Source organism: Ambystoma mexicanum, chromosome 5p (genome assembly GCF_040938575.1).
Source record: "Ambystoma mexicanum isolate Mex_15411 chromosome 5p, UKY_AmexF1_1, whole genome shotgun sequence".
NCBI classification, from domain to species: domain Eukaryota; kingdom Metazoa; phylum Chordata; class Amphibia; order Caudata; family Ambystomatidae; genus Ambystoma; species Ambystoma mexicanum.
The window spans coordinates 164,175,823-164,195,578 of record NC_090930.1 but is presented as its reverse complement, the minus strand read 5'-3'; the positions used below and the strand labels follow the sequence as shown (position 1 = coordinate 164,195,578).

The following is a 19,756-nucleotide window of genomic DNA, read 5'->3' as shown; positions in this document are numbered from 1 at the left end:
TTTTACTTGGGTGGGGCTGGGGTGGAATACTTACCTGGGACTATTTTGGAGGCTATTTAAACCACGCCCGAAGAGCAGCACACGCTTCGCGTTATTCTGCATCCAGCAGCGTAACGCTCACCGTGCCTGCAAGTCTGCATCCAGTCTTCTGCCACGCCCGCCTCGAGTTTGGAGCTCCTAGAAAAAGGGAGAAAGAAGGAGAAAAGGTTAGAACAAGAGCAATACCTTTTGATCCTTACCTGAATTCCCGATCCATCGCTCCTTCGAGCTGGAAGAAGTTTTTATGCGTGTCGCCTCGCCTACAGCAGCGCTGCGCTGAACTCACCGGCCTTCGCAGCATCTTCACATTTCACTGCATCCTCCTGCATGTTCCCACCGCACTCCGGCACCTAAGGAGAAGACAAGAACAGCAAGGTGAGCCAAGGGAATACACAGAGGAATACCACCCATAGACTTACCTGATTTTACCACCGGGGGTACTATTCCTCTTCACGGCTCAGCGCAGCTTCCACTGCATCCTAGCCGAACCCCGGCCCCTAAGGGGAAACAAAAGGACAGCAAGGTGAAACAAAGGGACTAACAAGGGGAGCCCTCCTCACCACAAAAGACTTACCTTATCTTACTGCCGGAGGCATTATTCCCCGAGACTTCATACTTTCTCTCAGCGCCTGAATAAGGGAGAAAGCAACAGGTTACATATGGACATTATTTTATCGAACTGTTTTCGATAATACAAATCCTTACCTGAATATTACCGGATGCCACGAGGAACTCTTCAATAGGGTCGAACTGCAACCTGTAAGGAATCGGACAAGAGTGAAAGTCAGGCATTTGAACTCTTACGAACTACATACTTACGCTGTCTTGCCGGGAATATTGGAGTCAATATTGGCCTGGAACTCACCAATTCCTTCGAGCCAGTGAAGCAACTGGTTATCTACGCAGCCCTGCGCTCAATGCAGGATGGAGAGCTCATCTTTTCAAATCAGGTGAGACTATAAGAGGGGACATCCATGGTGATCAGTGGGGAGGACAGCGGGGTGGGAGGGTTTTACGCTCAACTCCACTGGTGGTTAATTCCCTTTCTCCATTTTCAGAAGAATATTCCTACGGGCCAAGCAAACGAAGGTAGGTGGGCCAGACCAGTCCAGTCCGTCATCTCGGCCCTACGCGTCACATTGGTGGAGACCGCAGCAGTCCAGTCCAGATCGACACCTCTGTGGGAGCCAGGTGAGCGTAACACTCACTCCATAGGATAACATTGGGGATTGGACTTGTAGTGCATTGATGGGGACAAGATGGATGCCCCCACATATTTTGGTTCCCAGAACTGCATGTGCAGTCTAGTCTTTTGGGTGTGGTCAGCCCAGAGACACCTGGGATACCCAGAGACTATTTAAGCCATGCCCAGGCTGAGAAACATGCTTTGTGTTTTCTGCACCTGCAGCGTGACACTCACTGTGTTCGGATAGGTCTCCAGTAGGCCTGCATCTTTTTTCTGCGCTCAGCTCCTGCAAGAACAAGAACACCGTTAGGAACAGCCTTACCTTGCAGCGCTTATGCCCATCATTCATCGCTCCTTCTGTTCTGCAGGCATATTCGGCGATGTCATTCCCATCCCAGCATGCTGCTTCCTAAGGAAAAGGGAAAAGAACAGAAAAAAGGCATTCTCCAGCATGGGGTCTGGCATGGATTCACATGCTCATGAATATTGCCCGTCGTCAGGCCGGGAATCCTCAGTAAAGACAAAATCAGTTTCGTTTCTGATCTGTCTTTCTTAGTAGTAACCAATCACTGATCTCTGGTCATACTGCCCTCTCCCTACACCCCTCCTTTGGCAGCCATCCTCAGATTTTTACCGCACGCTCAAATGTTGGGAGTCCTCGTGTTTAGCTCTCGAGCTTTTTGCTGCATTTTCGTGCTTTTTCAAAGAGATTTTCTCATTTTTCGGTCAAGTAGAGCCTCAAGCTCCACCGTTTCTACATCCGATCAACGGGGACCCGTTTCGGATTTTTCTACACCCCTCAAGGGTGAAGTTTTCATCGAGTTACGCTTCTTGAAGGATTCCAGAAGTTTCTGTGGCCTACCCCAGACATGGCTCAGGAGAAAGGAAGCTCTACGCCCGGAAAGCTGTTCAGGGTTTGCCCTGGATGCCAGCTGCAGAATGTGTTAAAAAAGGACGAGCATTGGAAGTGCCTCTACTGCCTTCATGAGGACAAAACGCATGTGGAGAAGGACTGAGCGTTTTGCGGGAACATGTTGGAACGGACCATCAAGGATCGACATCTTTGTCTCTCCAACTTGATGGAAGGAAAGAGCCCGTCAGGTGAGAAGAAGTCTGAGTGGTCTTCTAAGTCCTGTGAGGCCGCCCCAGCGACGGGGGGGGCCCAACAGAAGGGAAAGCACGGCGAGTCCGCGGGCACCGGGAGCGCCGTACGGTCGGGCTCCTCGGCTGCCAGACAGGGCGCATCCTCTCCAGCAACCACGAGGCAACGCCCTGGCTCAGGGAAGAGGAAAGCCGAGAACTCGGTTAAGCTTCTGGAGGGGCCCCAGTCGCAGGGCTTTAAGTGGGCCGGGGCCTGCCGGGGCTGGGCCCCGGCAGGCTCCGGAATTTCGTTTTGAGGCGGGGCCCTGCCGGGGCCCACTAATCTCCCCGGGAAACCCCGGCCACTACACGAAAAAGCATTTTTTTTCTACAGCCTGAAGCTCTCGCTCATGTGCGAGAGCTTCAGGCTTCAGAAAAAAATGCCTTTCAGCTATAATGGTGGCGCCGCACCTGCGAGGCATCCCTTTAATCAAGGGATGCACGTGGGCCGGCGCCACCATTATGGAGAAACGTGAGGCCGCTGGAAGCAGAGGGCTTTCTTTCTAAATACTGAAGCTCCCGCGGATTCGCGGGAGTTTGTCTTTAGGAAACAGGCCTCTGCTTCCAGTGGCCTCACCCTTTCAGCCTTAATGGTGACGCTGCACCTCCCCAGCTGGCGAGGGGCAGCCCCACCATTAAGGCTGAATCGGCGAGGCGCTGTCCCCTGCCAGGCAAGCCTATACAAAATAAATGCAGAGATCAGCACCCTCTCCCCCATAGGGGGTACAGCACCTTCTGCGGGCCTGTAGCCTTCACCATAGGGGGAGAGGGTGCTAATCTCTACAAAAGGCTGCCTGGCAGGGGTGCCAGTAGCCCATTGAGCCGGGGCTCGTCAAGGGGGCGTGGCCTAACGGCCCATCAAGACCCCGTTGTTAGGCCACGCCCCCTCGATGGGCCCCGGCTCGATTTCTAGTGCCACTTAAGGCACTGCCCAGTCGGTCTCGAAGGATCCAGCCGAGGGGGACCGTGGCGGTGACCCTCCCCCCAAGGTGAAGGCTACAGGCCCGCAGAAGGTGGTGAAGGCCTTGATTCACCCGGCTAAGGCCTCTATCGAGGAAGTCGCGGCGGCCCTGGCGCAGCCTGGGGAGGATACACCAGTGGAGGCGACCTTGGGGCCCAGAGTTTCTATGCCACCGCGGAGGGAAGCCTCTTTCAGGCCCATCAAGAAGACCCACATGAAGACCCCGGCGGAAAAAGAAGGGGGGGAGCCGGTGGCCATTGTGGACACGGACACAGCCTCCGAGGAGGAACTGGTTGAAGTCTTGGAGGGCCTCGACGAAGGCGAGGTTCCTAGTCAACCGTCGCTTCTGGAGCCGCAGGACAACTCGGTGGCCATTTTGTTGGCAATACAATCCTTATGTTCGGAGATGAGGACGAGATTGCCTCTACCACTGAGGGAGGAGCCAGAGCCAGCCCTGTCGGGAAGTCCCCCAAACAAGAGAAGACGGACCCACCTAGCCCCGCCTTTTCAGACCTCACGCCTGCTCAGCCTTTACCCACGTCCCTTGTCCCTGGGGATGACACGGGAACGGACACGGCCACGGCAACGACGGGTACCGGCGGCGGTGACGTCGGGACGGAGCTCCCATCACCAGCCCTGGCATCCCCGCCCGACGAGATCGGATCTTTCCATGCAATAAACGCCAGGACATCCAAGCTTTTTCAGCTCTGCTCCGAAGAGAAGAAGGAAGGTTTCCTTTACCAACGGCGTGAGGCCAAGAGGAAGAGAGTCCTCGCTGTGCCTCTACTGGATAACATCTGGGACGGGGGTCTCACCCTTCTCAAGAACCCGTCTACGACGCCTGCCAAGAGGGATCGGTACGAGAAGTACCAGGTCCCCGACGCGGCCCCTTTGTGCCTTAGGGCGCAACCGACCCCTGACTCGGTCATCTCAGCGGCGGCCAAGAAGATTTCTAATGGGAAAGCGGGGGGGGGGCATCGGGCTCAAAATCAACTTCCCCGCCGGACGGCGAAGGAAAGAAGCTGGACGCAATGGGACGAAGAGTTATCTCGTCGGCGCCAACCACGATTAAAGCGGCCAACACCCTTGCGATCTTGGCCCGCTACGACAGGGAGTTATGGTACAAGATCGCCCCCCCTCTGTTGGACTTCCTACCAGATGACAAGAGGGCCGAGGCCCTGGAGATCTTGCAAGAAGGCGAAGTGGCGTTGGACAACGCCATTACGGTGGCAATGGACATTGCCAACACCGGTTTCCGCCAGCTAGGCAACAGCGTTTGACTTAGACGACGAGGGTGGCTCAAGGCGACGGATTTCCGCCAGCACGTACAAGCCAAGGTTTTGGACATGCCGTTCGACGGGAACCATCTGTTTGGGAAAACAGTGGATGAGTCCCTCCAAGACATCAAGGCGGCACGGAGACAGCTAAGGCCCTAGGCGTTCTCTGGCAACGAAGGCCGTCCTTTCAGAGCATCGGAGGCAAGCAGGGTGCCTCCAAGGGATTCGGCGGTGGCTCCTCTACGTACCGCCAAGCGGCCCACTCCTCGTCGCAGGAATCTATAGAGGACGAGGCAAGTCGGGTGGGCCCTGCCGTCGTCGCCAAAGAGGCCAAGGCGGCAAGGTGTCCTCCAAGCAAGATTGAACAGACAGCGGTGTCGGGCCCCCACCGAAGGACCCCGGTTGGAGGCCGGCTGGCGAAGTTCGTCAGCGTGTGGGAGTCCATCTCCACCGACCGTTGGGTGCTGGACACCCTGGCCCAGGGGCACGCTCTCGAATTTCTAAAAAAGTGCCCCTGCATTCCACCCGTGGCCAGGAAGGAAAATCACGTTCCTCAACTGCTATTGGAGGTAAGGGCGATGCTCAAAAAAGGTGCCATCAAGTTCGTCCCGAAGAGGCTCCGGGGCTCCGGAGTATACTCAAGGTACTTCCTAGTGAAAAAGGAGACAGGAGGATGGCGCCCCATCCTAGACCTGCGACGACTGAACAAGTAAATCAAGGCACAGAAGTTCCGGATGGTCACCCTCCAGCACGGGCTGGGTCAGCTGGAGGAGGGCGATTTCCTGTCCTCGTTGGATTTGGAGGATGCGTACTTCAACATCCCAATTCTGAAAGGACACCGAAAGTTCCTCAGGTTCGTGGTCCAAGGATGGCACTATCAGTTCAAGGCCCTCCCGTTCGGATTGAAGTCTGCACCCAGGGTGTTCACCAAGTGCCTTGCACCGGTGGCGGTGTGGCTGTGCCTGCAGGGGATCCTGGACGACTGGCTCATCCGAGCAAGGAAAATGGAGCTTGCCGTAGATCACACAGCGAAGACCGTCCAGCTGCTCACAGACCTGGGATTCTCCATCAACTTTCCCAAATCCCACCTGGTCCCGTTGCAAGTCGCACTGTTTCTGGGAGCCAAGGTCGACACAGTGGCACGTCTGGCCTCGCCGTCAGAGGAAAGGACGAAGGCCATCCTGGGCAAGGTACAGTGTCTGCTGTCCAGGGACGTGGCCAGGGTGAGGTCCATCAAGTCCCTCCTCGGGATGATATCCTTCTGCATATATCTTGTGCGCCTGTGCAGGCTTCGGATGTGCCCCCTGCAAGAGTTCCTCGACGCCCGCTGGATCCAAGCGACGGGCAGCTTTGAGGACAGGATCCCGCTCAACGAGACCTTCCGACGAGCAATCCGGTGGTGGGGCACCCGCGCTCATCTGACGGCAGGCACAGACTTTCAGAGCCCATCCCACCAGATAACGGTGGGGAGCGCACACCGGAGAACTTCACGCGAGAGGCCTTTGGCTCCCGGAGGAAAAGACGCTCCACATCAACATCCTGGAGCTCCATGCAGTGTTCTGGGCCCTCAGGTCCTTTCTCCCGTCCCTCAAGGGCAAGGTGGTGAGAATCTTCACCGACAACACCACCACGACGTTCTACATCCAGAAGCAGGGAGGAACCAGATCCCCAGCCCTCTCCAAGGAAGCCCAGGATCTGTGGCATTGGGCCGTCGCCCAAGGGATGTTTCTGCTGCCCTTTCATCTGGCAGGGGTAAAGAACACCATTGCCGACTCACTCAGCAGAGAGCTGCGCTCATGCCACGAGTGGGAACTACGCCAGGATCAAGTGGACCGACTCTTTCAGCGATGGGGCAAACCCCAGATTGACCTGTTTGTGACGCGATGAACTCCAAGTGCCAGAGGTTCGCCAGCAGGTTTCCCCAGCCACGGAGCATGGGCGATGCTTTCTAGTTCCCCTGGAACGGCTTGTTCCTATATGCTTTCCCTCCGTTGCCGTTGCTGCTCCGACTCGTCAACTAGCTCAAGAGGTCCCGGTGCAGGATGATCCTCGTCGCACCGGCGTGGCCAAGGCAGATCTGGTTCCCGGACCTTCTGGGCTTGTCAGCGTCACCACCAGTCAAGCTGCCGAAGGACGTGGATTTTCTCTCCAGAGAAGGAGGCACCATACTTCATCACGACCCGGAGTCGCTGAACTTGCAGGCCAGGCTCCTGCAGCGCTAGAGTTTGGAGGGTACGATATCCCGGCTGACTCCAGAGAGGTCCTTGCAAAGGCCAGCGCGTCCTCAACTCTCAAGTGCTACGGACATAAGTGGAAGAGGTTCTCTGTCTGGTGCCGTGCACAGAAGATTAACCCTCTACGGATTACGGCCCCTCAAGTGCTGCCATACCTACTATCGCTGGCCAAGGTTGGACTAGCTTACGCATCCATCAAGATGCATCTGGCTGCTATCTCCCGATACACCAGCACCACAGGGCGGGCGTCCTTGTGGTCCCATCGCCTGGTGAAGGAATTTATGAAGGGACTGTTCCGATTGTTCCCGCCGGTGAAGGCCCCTGCCCCAGGGTGGGAACTCAACGTGGTGCTGACCAGGCTCATGGGGGCGCCATTCGAGCCCCTGCATTCGGCACCGTTGAAGTTCCTGTCGTGGAAGACTGTTTCTTGTGGCCATCACCTGCGCACGATGAGTGGGAGAGATCCAGGCCCTGCAAGCTTGACTTTTCACGACAAAAGGGTGGTGCTGAGGACGCACCCCTCTTTTATGCCCAAGTTGCCGTCGGACTTCCACCTCAACGAGCCCTTGGTGTTACCTGTTTTCTTCCCGTCGCCTTCGTCACCGTCCGAGAGGACTTTGCACTCGCTGGATGTTGCTAGAGCGCTGAAGTTCTACGTGGACCGTACAAAGATTTTTCGGTAGACATTACAGATATTTGTGAACTTTGGACCTGTGAACCAAGGGAAGGCTCTCTCGAAGGCTTCCATTTCCAGATGGCTCTCCGGCTGCATCACGCACTGTCATCGGTTGGCAAACTGACCGTTGCCTGGCCGTCCGAGAGCCCATTCGACCAGAGCTATCGCTGCTACCACGGCGTTCTTGTCTGGTGTGCCCTTGCTGGACATCTGCAGTGCTGCTACGTGGAGGTCGACGCACACCTTCACGAGATTCTACTGCGTCGACCGGGATTCCAGGGAGGAGTCTAGGGTCGGCCAAGCGGTGCTGCGCAACCTGTTCGCCTAAGGTGAGCCTGGTGAGGAGGTAAGAATTGCTTAATGTTGAGTTTTTGATGTAATGCTTAATGTTTAGCCTTTGCCACCTCCTGTTGGTTGTGCATGTGTGTACTGCTATGTATGCTTATATTCATGAGCATGAGCATGTGAATCCATGCCAGACCCCATGCTGGAGAAGGAACAAGTTACTTACCTGTAACTGTTGTTCTCCAGCATGGGTCTGGCATGGATTCACATGCGAACCCTCCCTTCTACCCCTCTGTGGCTCTTCACTTGGTCATATTGCCACTTTGCGTGCTACCAAATCTGAAAATGGCTGCCAGAGGCGGGGCTTAGGGAGATGGCAGTCATTGGCTGGGGGCAGTATGACCCAGAGACCAGTGATTGGTTACTACTGAGAAAGACAGATCAGAAACGAAACTGATACTGATTTTTTCTTTACTAAGGATTCCCGGCCTGACGACGGGTAATATTCATGAGCATGTGAATCCATGCCAGACTCATGCTGGAGAACAACAGTTACAGGTAAGTAACTTGTTCCTTGTCTCCTCCTGCCGGAGTAGTGTTTCACTATCTCTGCTCCTAGGCCCTGTGACTGCTCGATAAACGGCAAACTAACAAATAAAGAATAATAATAATAATAAAATAAATGCCAAAGGCCTCAGAATAAGGGAAGAAGAGGTGCAGACTCTGCAGCACGAAGCACAGGGCCAGTGTTTGCAGGCAAGAACAAGGGCGAGTGGAACATTCCTTGCTCCCAGGGCACGGAGCCATCTGTGAAATAACCTATGAAATAACAGAACAAAATCCTCAGTAATTGCAGACCGAAAAGCTCAGTTTCACCCACGAACAAGGGCCATTTACCCGTGGTGGGAAGAGAAGCAGTTCCGAGCAAACAGACAGAATTGATACATGTGTTGTCCAACGAACTTTGCAACCTGCAGGCATCCTCCCAGGCTAGGTGGCTATGCCAGTGGCAACAATGGGGCAACACAGTCTCTCCTTACCTTGAAAAGATCAGGGTCACGGGCCTTTGGAGACCCACTCTAGCCAATGAGGACGCTCAAATCCTGGGGTGGTGTGTAATGGGGCAAGGGTCAATGGTAGTCCTGCGACCCTGCAACAATGTAATCGTTTTTGGGGAAGTCTCAGGCAAACCCACCTGACATTAAAGGACCAGTTAGACAACTCATATTGGGGATACCTATAGGTGCTACTACCGGAGCTACCCAATAGAGCTGGCTCTTAGGTTTTTGGTGAAGGCTTAGAGATTGTGATGTAATTATTGGATAAAAGATTGTGACACAGGCTCAGGAGCTGTGTATGCTGGAGATGTTTGCATTTCCTTTAGGATCCCTGTCTGTCCGGAAAAGAAGACCATTCTGCTTTGCCTCATGGCTGAGTCCTCAGTAATTGCTGGGGGAGGGTTTGATGTGCCCTGGGTACCGTTACAGTGGTATGCACCCCTTTTTCCCCTTTTTCATCTCACCGCACTCAGTCCTATGTTGTTCAGCACACACCTATGTTTTTATGTAGGGTGGAATACCCCACCCACACCGACCATACTGGGACGAGGAAGAATGATGGCTACCCGGACGTAGTGCCTTTCCCTACTGGCCGGAATGTCAGGCAAGGAAGAAAAAGCCCACTGCAGAACCAACATACGCAGTACAGTCCACTAGAGTTGGAGACAAACATAAAAAGGGAAGGACTGTACATTTGGTCAGGTCCTCCATGCAGGATCTGAGAACCAGTTGGAGGATCGCCACAGAGAACAGGAACGGCTGATGAAGCATCACCGAACACATGTTGTCCAGGTTGGAGATTAGGAGGTCCGGGAGCCACCAGGAGTTGGACCATGTGGTCGGCTCAAGAAGCGCATGCTGAAAGGTACTAGATCTGGGAACGCTGGGAGGACCCGCAGAGACTCCTGGAAGGCATGCGGAAGGCCCCAGCCGGAAGAGGCAGTTCAGCGAAGCCGCCAGAGCAAGCCAGTAACTCCACAAAAGGTACCTTGGTTACCGTAGCCGGTGGTAGAGATAACAGAGAATGAAGGAGACTGTGGCGGAAGTCGGAAGAACCCCATCTCCCTTGTTAGCCATACTGAGAGAGAATTGTGGGTGGGGCGGTATAAGAATCGAACATATGAGAAACCGTGCCTGGTTAGGTTAGTGAACCAGGCCTGGGTAAGACATGTGATAAACATGAGGGGTTTGGGGCCCACACTGAGTCAGGGAAGCCCTGCAAGAGCAGCACACCAGAGTGTGGGACCCACAGGACCAGTCTTAAATCTTTATACTCTTCCACTTTAAGGCAATGGCACTATTTACGACTTGGTTTTGGAAAAGGTGCTTTGCTTTGAGCATGTGATTCCTGCAAGTCCTCTCTGTTCCCAGTCTTGCTTTATGTTTTATATTTCTAGGGCTCTGCAAAGCCCTTTGATCCTCAAAAAGACCTGCATTAGCTGGGCCTCTGCAGGGTGTGTGCCTGTTACGGTTTTCCTGGCTCCCGTAAGCTCTTTGACTTTCCCCTCACAGCGACTGTACCTCTTCGGGAGCGGATGCTTACCTCGCTCTGCCCTGCTCACCAACTGATGCCCTTATGTTGAATTCAGGGATCTGATCCCTCTGCTTCAGTCTTGTCTCTGGATCAGGTAATAGACCCCAGGCCTACAACAGCTTCTGTGTGGTTGTGCCATAAGGCGTGATGGTCTTTATACCATCTCTCTCTCGGCTTTGGTTTCGTAGATGCACAGGACGCCAGCCTTATTTATTTGTTCGCATTTGTTAAGCGCACAGCAGCCCGTAGGCATAGTGGTGCTAGTTACAGACAGTTCACATAGTTACAGAATGAAGGAATAATTGCAGTCGTATATACAAGCCTGAGGCAAGGCAAGCGGTAGGTCAGTTGAAGAATAAGGTCTTGAGTTTTTGCGGAAGGTGAGAAGAGTTTTCTGTTCTGATGTCTGTGGTTAGTGTTCCAAAGCTTGAGGGATAAGTAGGGGAAACCTAATCCTCCTGCTTTGGCTCTATGGATGCGGGGAGTGTGTAGAAGGTTGGTGTATTGTGTTCTGGTAGGCCTGGAGTGCGTGGGTTTGGATAAGGTTTGTGTGAGATATGAAGGAGCTGATGAGAGGCATTTGTGGCTGAGGGTGAGGAGTTTGAAGTTGATGCATTCTTGAACAGGGAGCCAGTGGGCTGCCTGTCTAGCCTGAGTGATGTGTTCCCTTTTAGGAAGGCTTAGTGCTGCTCTGAGTGCATTATTTTGCGTGATTTGAAGTCTATTTAGATTATGTTTCGAGGTACCTGCTAGGAGGGCATTGCAGTAGTCGAGTTTGGCCCCAATGATTGCTCTGGCAATTGAGAGACAGTTGGGCTTTGATAAGTACGGTTTTACTGCATTTATAGTTTTGGTGGTGTGTGCTGAGGCGGAGGTGATGGCGCTAACCTGCCTAGACATGTATAGCGTGGAGTCTATGTAGACACCTAAGGTCTTTACCGACGTGGAAACAGGGATGATGGTGTTGTCAACGGTGAAATTGGGGTACAGTTTGTCTAGCTTGGCTAGTGTCGTTTTTAGGCCTAGAATGATGATTTCGGTCTACTCTCCATTGAGGCAGAGGCCAGTTGCTGCCACCCAAGCCTGGATGGTGGTGTATATGGCATCAAGTGCTTGGGCATCTTTGGTGTAGGAGCCAGTTAGAGGTGGGCATACTTGAGTATCATCAGCGTAGTTAGTATATGCTATACCTAGAGCATCAACCTTGTCTAAGAGAGGCTTTGTGAACAAGTTGTAAAAAGTGGGTGCGGTGCACGAGCCCTGCGGGTCTCCACAGTGGATGGTGGTGGGGGCAGCGTGGGCTATTTAGAACTTTCATGGCCCTGCCCTCTAAGAAGGAGGTGATCCAGTGTGCAGCTTCTTTGGAGAAGTTAGCTGAGTGTGTGAGGTGAGATGCGAGTGTCATGTGATCTACAAGATCAAAGGCCGCTCAGAGGTCTTAAGAGTTGCAGGAGAGCTGGCTTGCCTTTATCCATGATTTGGGTGATCTGGTTTTTTAGGTCTACCAGTGCTGTTTCCGTGCCATGTCCTTTGTGAAACCCAGATTGTCTAGACACCAGAATGGAGTGGGTTTCAAGTGTTGGATTTGGCAGTGAGCAGCTTTGTCCAGGATCTTGAGGAGGAAAGGCACAGTGGTTATGGGTCGGTAGTTGTTGGGCTGAGTAGGGTCGAGGGAAGGTTTTTTTTAGAAGGGGGTGTACCCATGCTTCTTTGAGGCTGGCAGGGATGATGATGATGGTGGTTCTGAAGGAGGCATTAATGAAGGCTGTTATAAGTGGGACAAGGAGGTCTGTGCAGCCTTGATAAGTTTGGGTGGGCAGATGTCTCCTTTACACATAGAGGGTTTTATATTTTTTAGGATGTTGGTGACTTCCAGTTCTGAGATCTTTAAATGTGAAGCATGGTTTGGAGTTGGTTGAGGGGGGATGGAGGGGTCAGATTGTTTGGGACCATGGGTGTGTGCTAGTGCTTTGCGATAATCTTTGATTTTGTTTTGAAGGAGCTCTATTTTGTTAAGCATGGCGGCTTGAATACTGGAGCACCAGGCTTAGTCTTAAGTAATCTCATCTGAAGTATTGGGGGAGATAGAAGTTCATTGAAGATGGCAAAGATTTCTTTAGATTGTGGTTTGGCATTGGTAATACGAACATTGAAGGAATTAGCTTTGGTGTTGGTGATGGCATTTTTGTATAGTTGTGAGATTTGGTTGAAGCCATTTTGTGTCCTCGCTAGGGTATGCTAGCCAGTTTTTTTTAACCTCCCTTTTGCAGGAGCGTAGGGCCTGTAGTGTTCATCGGTGAACCACGAGTTAGAGTGTAAAGATTTCTTGCCTTTTTTGGGTTCACGTGGAGCTATGAAGTTGATTGCTCTGGATAGAGTATCTTTGTAGATATCAGCTAACACGTTTGGGTTGTTGGAGAAGGGGGGCTAGTGCTGGGGTATTAAGGTGTAGTCGAAGGCTGTACTCTTTTAGTTTTTTGGAGCTTCTGACTAATTTAAGGAGTGCGGGGGTGAGGATTTTGGTGCTAGTGGAGGTGGGTAAGGTGAACTCAATGCAGTGGTGGTCGGTCCAGGGTAGCGCCGAGTTGGCGTTGATGGAGGTGTGGCAGTTATGGTCAGCGACCCAGTCAAGGGTGCAGCCTATGTAGTGTGTGGGGCTAGAGACTTTTTGTGTGAAGCCTAATTCAATGAGGCTCAATGAGTTCCTTGGTAAGAGGGGTGGCAGCTTTATCTTTGGGGTCATTGGAACCGAGGTTTAGGCCGCTGAGAAGTAGGGTCTTGGTGGAGGCTTTAATGTTGCTTAGTAAATGTAAGAGGTGGCTCTGGAAGTCCAGCGGGATGATACAGTATGTGAATGTTGATGGTGCTATTGGGCTATAGAGCAAGCTTGGCAGATAAAATATCTGCGTTGCTGTCACAGGGTAGTGTGATAGGTCTTAGGGAGAGTGTTGGTCGGTCTTGCCTATGGATTGTATAACCTGGTGGGAGAGCAAGAGCAATGGATGGACCTGATGCTTCATGAAGCCAGTGTTTCAGTGATGGCCAGCAGGTCAAGGTTAGAGCTGTCGATGAGATCATGAATTTCTAGGGCATGCGCTGGAAGTGAGCGAACGTTTAGGAGGGCACATTTAAGGAGATGTGTGGGTGTGGTATTGGGCTTGGCACTAATGGGGAGGCTGGCTGCTTTTACTGTAGTGAGGGGTGTGGGTTCACGCGGTAGCTGAGTTGATGGTGTATACCTGGATGCGTGTGTGGGTTCAATGCGTGACGTGCCATAGAAGGTTGAGCGTGCACCTAGGCATAGATTGTGGAGTGCTGTAGCTATGGGGTCGTGGCTGATGTCAAGTGGTTGAGTGCGGGTTTTGAGTCTGGAGCATCTGAGGTTGAGTGAGCATGTGGTGGCAGAGGGTGTGCCTATGTGTGTCAGGGTTGGATTGTATGGGAGAATGGTGGCAGGGACCTAGGGAGCAGGTGGGATGTGGTAAGGAGGTGCGATCAAGCTGAAGATGTTGGTGTCTGACTTGATGGGATAGATGGTAGATAGGGTGAGTGCAAGAGAAAATATGGTGGTGAGTGTGTTAGTGAGGAGGCTGGAGATCATAAGAAGGATCTTAGTGCTTGCTTTAGGCAGCATGAAGTGAGCGAGGTGCAGCCACTGGCCGGGGAGTTTCATGAATCAGTGTGGTGCGGTGTCCCAGGAGAGAAAAAACACTTTATGTAGGAATACAGGTTTGCTGCTGTCGGATTACTAGAGGTTAGAGGGTCCAGGTAGCCAAGTGCTAGTAGAGATTGCAATTCACTGGTTACATTTAAGGCAGACCGCCAAAAATCAGCATTCTGACAGCTTGCTAGCCATCAGCACGCTCTCCACGTACTGCTGGCTGCACAGTCTAGGCTGGCTATGCCCCTCCATGATGTCCTTTCAGATGCTTGCTTCTGCGTAGGTTTCTCTCCTCCATTCCAAGTTCCTCATTTTGTGTACTTCATCACAAACAAAAGTGGTGTGTTGCTCCTCTTTGACTCTGAAGTAGAGCAGGCGAGATCCAGCATTACCTGAAGCCAAAGAGATTGAATAAATGTCAGTACTAGGAGATTTCAAAACAAGTCTTCAATTCCCATGTAGGCAGACAATGTATTCTGGACAGGGTGTTTATTACTGGATTGTGAGACCTTGTACCCAAGAGGGAAGTCACTCCCAGTGAGGTCCCACTTTCCGAAACAACTAGGAGAGGGTCTTGCTAAGCAGAGTGTACTTCCTAGTCTTGGTGGCTCCCCTCTGGGAAGAAGGAATGAATAGTCCAGATTTGTCACAGCTTGCATTCACACTTGCACTCACTCTTTCCAAATATCACATCAGAGCACTTTAACAAATCCGGCATATGTAAGCTCTCTTTTGGTTGATCAAGTCACCTTTCTTTAAAGAGTGCATTTTGGGACTCATGTGGGATAGTCTAGCTTAATTTCCTAATGAGTACACACTTGACCCTCAATTTCAAGCGAGACTACAGGAAAATAAATGAATGCGGACGAAAATAAATGTTTTTGGGTCGAACTACAAAAATGTTTTTATTATTTTTTAAAAAATAATACGGCAAGAGACCACCCGCTTCCACACCACTTTCTCCCTACCTTAGTTATACCCTTACCCCAAACCCATCTATTTTTAATAAAAATGTGCAAACATCTTGCTAAAATGAGTCTAAAAAATGTTGATCCTTTCAGCTTTGTTCTCTTATTCGTTTCTTTTGGGTATTACTTATTTTCCCCGTCAGCAGAGCCTGGATTGTTGAAATAAACCAGTGTTCTTTGAATGGGCATCACTGTAGAGCTTGGGAACTACAACTTAGAAAAGTATGTTTAGAGCACTAGCTAGGGAATCTTTCATCCCTAATCAGTCACTGTCGGCCCCTCTGACCTTTGTGAGCCTCAATCCTGCCAGAGGCTCTCGCCTCCCTACTGTAGGATTAATCGCTTGATGGGTCCGTTACTTTTGATATCTTCAGAGGGGCCAGTTGTTTGTGGAATAGCCTCCTGCGCTCCAGAAAAAGGCCCCAGGTGGGACCCTTAAAGTTGGGGAAACACGTTTGAGGATATACAGTGTCGCACTTACTTTAATTGAATCTACAGGCTGTCCTGAGGCACTGGGCTGCAGCCTTTCTCGGCTCTGGCTCGATTATTCTTCCTGCATTGCGTCACCTATGGCATCCAGTCTATCCCAAGAGCTACATAGTCTACCATCAATTGCAGGGGTCTGCAACCTTTGGCACTCTAGATGTTTTCGACTGCAGCTCGCATCAGTCCCAGCCAGCATAGGCATTGGTGAGGGATAATGAGTCATAATCCAAAACATTGGAGTCACAGGTTGCAGGCGCTCTTTGTCAAACAGTTGTGGACAGTTTGATATCATTAAATAACTTTCACCTCCTGTGATTTACAGACAGAACTACTTATAACATTGCTTGCCAATGTGTTGCAACATCCAATTTAGGTCTCTAATGGAGGGTTTTCACGAATTGATGAAAATGTGCTTTTGTGTAGTTTGTTTTAAATAGCCCATCGCCGTTTTTAGAAATCGCAGTTGTTGCTTTGTTGGAAGTGAAGAGGGGTATACTGTGTAATGGAAGTGGTAATTGAGTCTCTTTTCTTTCCTCCTAGGATGCAGTACTTTTCCACAATACCTTGTATTATAACCTTCTGTATGGAAACATCAATGCTTCCGAAGATGAGGTCTATGAGGTTGCAAGATTGGCTGGACTCCATGATGCCATCCTTCGCATGCCCAACGGATACCACACACAGGTTGGAGAGCGTGGACTGAAGCTGTCAGGTAAATACTCCAGTTACGACAAACAGGGACCAACATATACCTGTTTGGTTGGAAATTCTACATGCATTCTACTTGCATCTTTCTGCATGACACCTTGGTAGAGGACAGTGTCTGAGCATGATGCACTAGAAATATCAGTTTTGCATATAGTGCATAATGCCAGATTTCTACAGCTTCTTCTCTGCTGTATTCATAGCTGAAGGATGAAAGGCTGATGAGAAAGCACAAGCATTAAATGGTGCTGCCATCTCATTTGATTGACGTTCCTGTGCCGAAACAACATTGAACTTAATGTAAAATATCAGTCAAAATTGCAGTCGTACCAAGGAAGCATGCCGAAGGGAGAAATTACTTATGTAACTGTCATCCGTTGTGTCGGACGGGCCATTGCTCGCGTATGTTGACAGTTGGAGCAACCTATTGTTGAATGTAGCTTCATCTGAAGAAATAATCCCAAAATCAAATGGATTTTTAAGTGATTGACACTGACATGCCAATCATACAGATGTTTCAGTTTGTCTTTCTCTGGATGCATCTGCTGTCGGGATACCTCACGGTGTTTCAAACATTTTCTTTGACATTTTGCATGAACTGTGAGCATAAAATATATTAGAATAGTCCACAGAGACACTTCCCCGTTTAAAGGGGATTCAGGCACTACCCCATCAAAGGGGAGGTGCACAGCCCCCTGTTATACTGTAAATGAAATAGCATAGCCAAAAGGTATGAATAGTACGTTGGCCAGAAGCAAATCTCATCATGTGACAAACATTGCAAACCATGGAACCTGAAAGTGGCCATAGGGAGTCCGTTTTGTATGCCGGCCAATTTGTTTTTCGTAACGCTTTGCAAGTATATTTTGTGCTTCAGGTCCACACACGGTGCGAGGCCACAGCTTGAACTCTGAAATACTAATGTAGACAGGAATGTAGAGCTGTACAGAAATACATTGTTTTCGTCTCCTTGAGGCCTTGAAGCTGTGCAAGAGCTGTGCCTAATCAGTAGCCCAAGTGCCGGTTTGTCTTGCAAGCACTGTTGTAAAAGGCAGTTAATTGTGAATTATATGCAACTAACGGTGCTCCTTCATGGAGGACGGTATTTTGTCTGACCCGTAGCTCATGAGCCGCAGCGAACAGATAACGCTGGTTGGAATGTCCACCCTCCATTCCCCCCCCCCCACCCCTGGAACATGATATCCTTCCCTGCGCTAGTGCTCCATGTTCCCCATAACAGAAAACTGTCTCTGCAGCCTCGGCTAGAAATACTAATGTTTAGACTGACTGAAGTCACATGCATAACTGTCAATTACTGAACCCTAGTCTGTTTGTCATGTATAAGGGCGGGCCGAATGATATTGTATAGGATGATGCATAATTGCATAATGTATATATATATGACTTGCTAGCTGTTGCTCGCTCTCTCTCATCTCTCGGTGTCTGGGAACACACATTGTGAGGTGGTGAGACCCGGTCGGCCGACTGAGATACTTTCTGAATAAACCAGACTTGTTTGGAATTCGAACCTCACGATTGGCGTGTCATTTAGTTATATGGTTATTGTGCCTTATTCCATATATGGTCTAAAACCCCCTCCCAGCACCTGTTTGATTTCCTTTTAAATTAGCTTTCCGCATATTGTTCATTAGCGCTTCTAAATCCTTTTTGGCTGCAATGTACTTTTTTCTATGGACCTCTTTCACTTTTGTGGTATTAATGATTCTTTGAAAGGCTGTTGCTGTTTGTTGCTATTTGATGTGATTTAGGTCTTGTGCAAATGATGTTACTAGTGGATTAAAAATATGCCTGCCTCACGTGAGTTGTAGGTCCATTTCCCAAGATGCCCAGCATATGTGCAGGTGAGGTTCACAAAGAAGGTGGCCATGCCATTGGCATGTGCTGCCTAGGGGCTTTGACATCTTACAGAGCCAGTCCTTGCTCCCAGCCTAAGTTATGGGTTCATGGCTCAGGCAAGGGCTTGGTGTGGAACTCTTTGAAGTGAAGGCTGTGACTTTCACATTCCTCCCAACGTGTGCTCTTTGGATGATCGGAAAATGGCTTGCCCGTTCACAAAATTTTTAACAGAATAGTTGGTACCTACTGCAAGTTTTTATGCCTGAAAGGCAGTGAAATAGCTTCTGTATCTAAAGTTACTTTGGTTTTAATCCCCATATCCTTCGCATATACCGCACAATGGTTTTAACATTATTTGGTGTCTAATCAGGATCCAGCAAATTTTCAGATGAAATGGAAGAAGTGATCAATTATTCTCTGGTTTAGTGGGATTTTACCTGTGTTGGTTACCCTACAAACCCCTTCCCAGAGCTTCCGCACTTCATTGTTTAAAGGGCTTCCATGTAGAACTAGGGTTCATGTGAGTTTTGTCTTGCAGATGGACAGCATGAGAGAAACAAGTGTTGTTGACAAATACATTTTTTTCTAGATATCTTCCTCCGTCTGATTGCAGATCTTTCAAAATCACTCCACATTCAGACTGGATGTGAAAATCGTTTAACAGACACAAGGGCACTTAGGTCCGACTGTATTACTAGTTCTGTCATAGTGTCATGTTCACCGCTGGTGCTCTAGATAGCGTGCTGTAACCCTACTCGAACCATGCAGACTCGAGCCTTCCACATCCTCTTCTCCCTGCCCACCCTATCATGCAGCCCACTTCTATCCGATCTACCTCCGGACCCCCTACCATTGGAGTACCCCCCATTAAAAACATGAAATCACATTGCATCTCAAACAGAGTTCTGCAGCCTACAATGGTATTATCACACTCCCTACCCCAGCTGCAAAATAATGTTTATATTTCGCATGTAGAGACCTACTGCAATAAATATCCACATTATGAATGCCCAGTTTCTACTATGCATGTCCTCATCAGAGCTAGAAGTGTGACAAAGAAATAGTGTCGTACTTGACCCCGGTGGGGATGAGATCTGGCAGCGCAGGAGAATGGAGCAATATGTTATATGGGGTAGGAGTGGGGTAGGTAGTTTTTAGTAAGTGTGATTGACAAAAAGGGGGTTATACTGAATTGCTTTTAATGTTGCTTTCCGTTCAAAACAGATTACAGTTTAGCAGTAACTGCTATGAGGGCTTTCAGATGTTTTCCTCGTGCCAACTCTAGCAATGCGGTTGAGGTGACCATTTAGAACATTGTTTAATTGTAAACTCAGATTTGACATTTTAAAATGTTGCACCAGACCTTTTATGTTTAAAAGAAAAAGGTTGTACAGTGGCTAACTAACTTCGGGGAGAGAAGGGGACGTCTGATCTTTAATGTAGCACCATTTTGCAAAATGTGCCTCCCTTCCTCTGTTTCAAGCCCTGAGAGAAGATAAGGGCTCCAACGTTTACCACGAGTTGTTTGTGTTCGTGTGGGCTATAAACGTACACACCTTTTGAGCTCTGAAAGAAGTTAAATAGAACAAATAGTACCAAAAGGATGTATTAATCCAACAAATAAGCAATTTGGTTTGGCCATCAATGTCCGTCCAGGACCTTTAATCAAAACAAAATGGATGCAAAATG

General features: G+C 50.1%; 1 protein-coding gene across 1 annotated transcript in view; it reads left to right on the top strand.

Annotated features, from left to right (window-relative positions):
- ABCB7 (ATP binding cassette subfamily B member 7) overlaps window positions 1–19,756 on the top strand; it is a 1,379,199-nt gene that overhangs the window by 1,099,892 nt on the left and 259,551 nt on the right. Inside the window, exon 13 of the mRNA XM_069612580.1 lies at window positions 16,046–16,217. Within this exon, the coding sequence (XP_069468681.1) occupies window positions 16,046–16,217 (172 nt within the window). The remainder of the gene's footprint in view (window positions 1–16,045; window positions 16,218–19,756) is intronic.